The 4450-nt window shown below is 37.7% G+C and overlaps 1 protein-coding gene across 1 annotated transcript; it reads right to left on the bottom strand.

Annotated features, from left to right (window-relative positions):
• Positions 1–31: 31 nt before the first annotated feature.
• On the bottom strand, positions 32–3376 carry TM35_000052310 (uncharacterized protein; the record flags this gene model as incomplete). The annotated part of the gene is made up of 1 exon (XM_029022886.1): positions 32–3376. One exon carries the CDS (start codon positions 3374–3376, stop codon positions 32–34), a length of 3345 nt encoding a protein of 1114 aa, XP_028885701.1.
• Between the last annotated feature and the right edge of the window lie 1074 nt (positions 3377–4450).

Below are 4450 nucleotides of genomic sequence, written 5' to 3'. Positions count from 1 at the left end.
TCTCTATCTCTCTCTCTTTCTCTCCCTCCTTCTATTCTACAGACCATGAGGGATCCTCTTCAAAAAGAGGAATATCAATCTCTAGAATAGAAGCTTCCCCACAGAGTACACATTCCACTTGAGCCAAATCACTTGTACACGTCACTCCCTCAAGAAACTGCCGTGGTAGACCCTCATCAGAGAAAAAAGCCTCAAGTCCACCAATCTCTTCAAGTCTCGATACCGCACAGGCCTCATGAACAGCATGTCGACAATTTGGATAAATCCAATATGGTGCGGATCCCTGAAGAAGACCACGATGACACAATAAACAACATTGTCTAGCAGTTACATATCCAAAACGATTTTGTAATTGAGATATTTCCTGTTTTAAACCTTCTGATATTTGATTTGCCTCCACTTGTTGTTCTTTCAATACTCTAATGGTAGAAGTATATGCATCTAAACTTTTACATATCGCATCCTTAAAATTCTGAAGTACATTACTATCACTAATATCACCTAGCACATCCTCCAGTTTTAATACACCTCCAGAATCTTCAACAACCGCAAGAGCCGCACGTGTATTATTTTTTTCCATCACATATTGAGCCACAATACGCCAAAGTTTCTTCAGTTTAGATGGTTCTACACTATCTGTAAGAGATTGTAATAATTCCTTTACCATTCGTAATGCTGGCCATTCTTCTTCAGATGGATTACTACCTTGACGCTGGGATGGGGCAGAACACTCTAATGCGATTCGAATAGCATCTTCGTAAAGATGTAATCGACGGTATAAACCAACACACTGACGATAACGACGAGCCTCCAGACAACGACGTAATGCAAAATCAACACTATAAAAAAGAGAAGATTCCAGAAACTCCTCAAGACGTTCACCATCATGTTGAGCAAGAAGACTTAAATAATAATTATGTACTACTGTAGATACACAATCAAACTTTGTAATACAGTGTTCAAGAAATATAATAACTTGATGTTCTTTATTATTTGGTTCTTCATTCATTTCAGGGGAATATTGAATAAAAACAGGAATAAGTCGTTCAAGTTGTAATAACATATATGGAGTTCCCTGTGCATCTCGTCCTACTGCTCGTAGCATCGCTCTAGTGAGTCGAATAGGACATTTTTTCACTAAAACAGGAGCAAATTCATACCAAATTTTAAGTGTATCTACACAACGTGCATAAGAAGCTAAAATATCAGCGGCTTGAATATATTCTCCTTGAGAAACATGATAGGTCACTAGATAATGTAATTTATTCATTTTTTCTGCATAGTGTAATGCCAGTTCAGGTCTACCTTGACTTTCTAAAAGTCGTCCAATAAGTTCAGCATAGGCGGTATTTTCAAACAAGTATGGTTGTTCTAAAATAGATTCTTCAAGAAATTTAGAAAGACTTGAAGAAGCTTCTGTACTTTTTTCTCCTCCTATTTCACTTCGAGTAATGCGATCGAGACGTTGAATAATAATAAGGGCTAAAAGGCAAGCTAATTGAGTGGCCATCTCTTTTTTATTTAATGCAAACTTTAATAACATTTTATATCGTTTCTCAACATACCATTGTAATACTTTATTATTTTGTAGAGAAACTAAAAATTGATAGACATCTTCAAAACGATCACAATCTGCTAATATATCCGTTGCATGACGAACAGCTCCAATTTGAAGAAAAAATTTACCACGTAAAAGTTGTACAAGATTTTTACAAGGTGAATTATATTTACAGAGTTGATAAGCAGCGTAAAAAAAACGTTTTCGTAGTAGTAAACTTTCATTCGTATTCATAGCTCTATAAAGGAATAAACGCCATTGTTGACGATGTTCTTGTTCCACATGTAATTCCCATAAATGTTTTTTTCCAAATATGTACATTTTACGAGCTGCCACATCTCTAATAATTCCAGAAAACTCTTGTGGATTTCTAGCACCACGAAAAGGATCAAATCGAATTTTTTCTTCAATTTCGCATGTATAAGGAAAATCTCCATGAAGTGTAGAAGAATAACTTCTCCAGGTAAGACCTGCTGGGTGATTTAAAACTACAAGACGATCATTATATAGTAAAACCATATGAAATGCAGTTAATAAAACTTCCATTGGCATTTTTTCTCGAGGTAAACTGTGACTATTATTATTATTATTATTATTATTATTATTATTATTATTAGATGTCGTTAAATTACCTGAAGAAGATGAAGGAGGAGGTACAGCAGCAACTCTAGCATTAGCATTAGTAGCGCTAGTAGTAGTAGTAGTAGTAGTAGTAGTAGTAGTACTAGAATGCTCAACTTGTTTAACTCTTGTTAATGCAAGAAGTTGTTCATTAATCACTGTATTTTGATCATTCCATCCAAATAATGTAGCTTCACTTTTGCATAAACCTTCTTCAATTGAACGATTAAATAATCCATGAACTATTCCACCAGTACTCGTCCAGGCATATGATTGTGCCGGCATTCCTTCACCTGGGCGATACATTGAAAATACTCCACGTGCTGATGAGTTTTGGGCATTAAATACTTCACGAAGATGTATAATATCAGGTTCTGCTCCAGCTCTATCTAATAATGTCGTTGGATAATCTACTTCACCTTCTATTCGGTAAAGTTTACTAGGAGTTGAAATAAATACGACCCAAAGTGAGTTTACACGTTCTGCTTGAATAGAAGAGACAGGAGTTTGAAAACTACTAGTAGGAAGTTGAAGACATTGACGACATACCGTTTTTACAGTTCCACTTTCCATTGGTACTTCCATTGTAACTTCAAATACAAAACCTCCAATTTTCGTTCCAATAAGACAACGTACTATTGTTGTTGTTGTTGATGTTGATGTTGAGTAAGTGGAATCTTCTGCTACTATTGCCTCGGAAGTTGTGGTGACTGCTGTGGTTGTTGTCATTGTAGTTCCTGTTACTTCTCCTTCTGAAGTAGGCAACCAATAGACACACTCTGCGACATTATTATTCGTCGTAAAGGAGGGAATAATCCCATCCCGCGTAAAGCCACGATGTTGGAGTGTAAAATGCCCCGTCACTCTCCGTCTGTGTGGGGAGTGGTAATAAACAACACCGTCCGTTGCGGCTGTGAGGGTGTGTGTGCCTGTGGGATCCACAAAGACACGATATGGATTGCGCACGGCGGCGGCGAGTGGCGGCCCATCGCGTCTGCCGTCCCGCAGGATGAGAGCGCCGCCGCTGCCGAGAAGCGCCATGACGTCCGACTGGCAGTCCGCGTGGAGGAGCGGCTCGCGGAGGTCGTGGACGACGGCGGTGAGTTCAAACTGCGGGGCGGCGGCCTCCTCGCCGGGGACTGTCGACTGGCGGTGGGCCGGCAGCGAAGAGGAGGAGGAGGAGGAGGAGCGGCTCATAACTACACTCCTTCGTAATAATAATAATAAAAGAAGAAGAGGAAGGAGGATTTTCCTTTTTCTTTTTTTTTTTTTTTTTGCTTCTCGTCGTTTATTCGGCTCTTCCTTTTTATGTATATTATGTATATCGGTATGTATGTATGTATGTAGAGGTTTGTTGTAACGGTGTGGGGTATGCACTGCTCCCCAGTTTACTACTTGCACGCTTGCAAGCTCTACTCCACACCTTACCTACACACTAGAAATGATTGTAGAAGGGATGGGGGAAAAAAAAAGAAGAAAAAAGCAATAAAACCGTTGAAATAACAATTTTAATTATTATTATTATTATTATGATTGTAAAAGCAAAAAAAAAAAAAAAAAAAAAAACATGGAAGCATAGTCAGTCACATACACAGAGAATGCAGAATACAGAAAAAAGTGTTACGCTTCCATCAACCTACATATTCTCTCTCCTATGGGAAATTAGGAAAATGAAGGAAACGAAAAACACTGAGAAGGTAAAGAAAGACGGAATAAAAACAATAATAATAATAATAGAAAAAAAAAAAAACAAGTTGGTACATCGACTCTTGTTACATATTTTCTGGCATACTACTCTTCTTTCCCATACAAGACAATAAAGACATAGAGTCAATAAAGAAAAAGAGAGTGACACAGGGAAGAAAAGGAGAAAGAAAGCAGTAGTAGCAGCAGCTCAGTAAATGAGGAAGAAGAATTTCAAAAAAAAAAAAAAAGAAGGAGGGGGGAGAAAACAGTCTATGAAAGTCTTTGCAGTCTTTCCTGCTATACGACGCCAGCAACACATCGGTAAGTTGTTTCCCCACGCAGTGCAAAATCTAAAAGAAGAGGAAATTAAGGAAATTAAGAAAAAAAAAAAGAAGACGTAGGAGGAAAAACAGTAAAAGCAAACAAGCAAAAAAGAAAAAAAAAAGAAATTAAGAGAGAAAAAAAAAAACACTGAGAATATAAACAGATAGAAAGAAAGAAAGGAGAGGAGGGGAATACATCCCTTCCCTTTTTTTTTCCTTCTTCACTTCCTCTCTTTACATTGTTATTTCCTTTCTCTCCTTT

The sequence above is a fragment of the Trypanosoma theileri genome (genome assembly GCF_002087225.1).
Source record: "Trypanosoma theileri isolate Edinburgh chromosome Unknown TM35_Tth_5_V1, whole genome shotgun sequence".
Taxonomy (NCBI): domain Eukaryota; phylum Euglenozoa; class Kinetoplastea; order Trypanosomatida; family Trypanosomatidae; genus Trypanosoma; species Trypanosoma theileri.
This window is presented reverse-complemented; position numbering and strand designations above follow the sequence as displayed.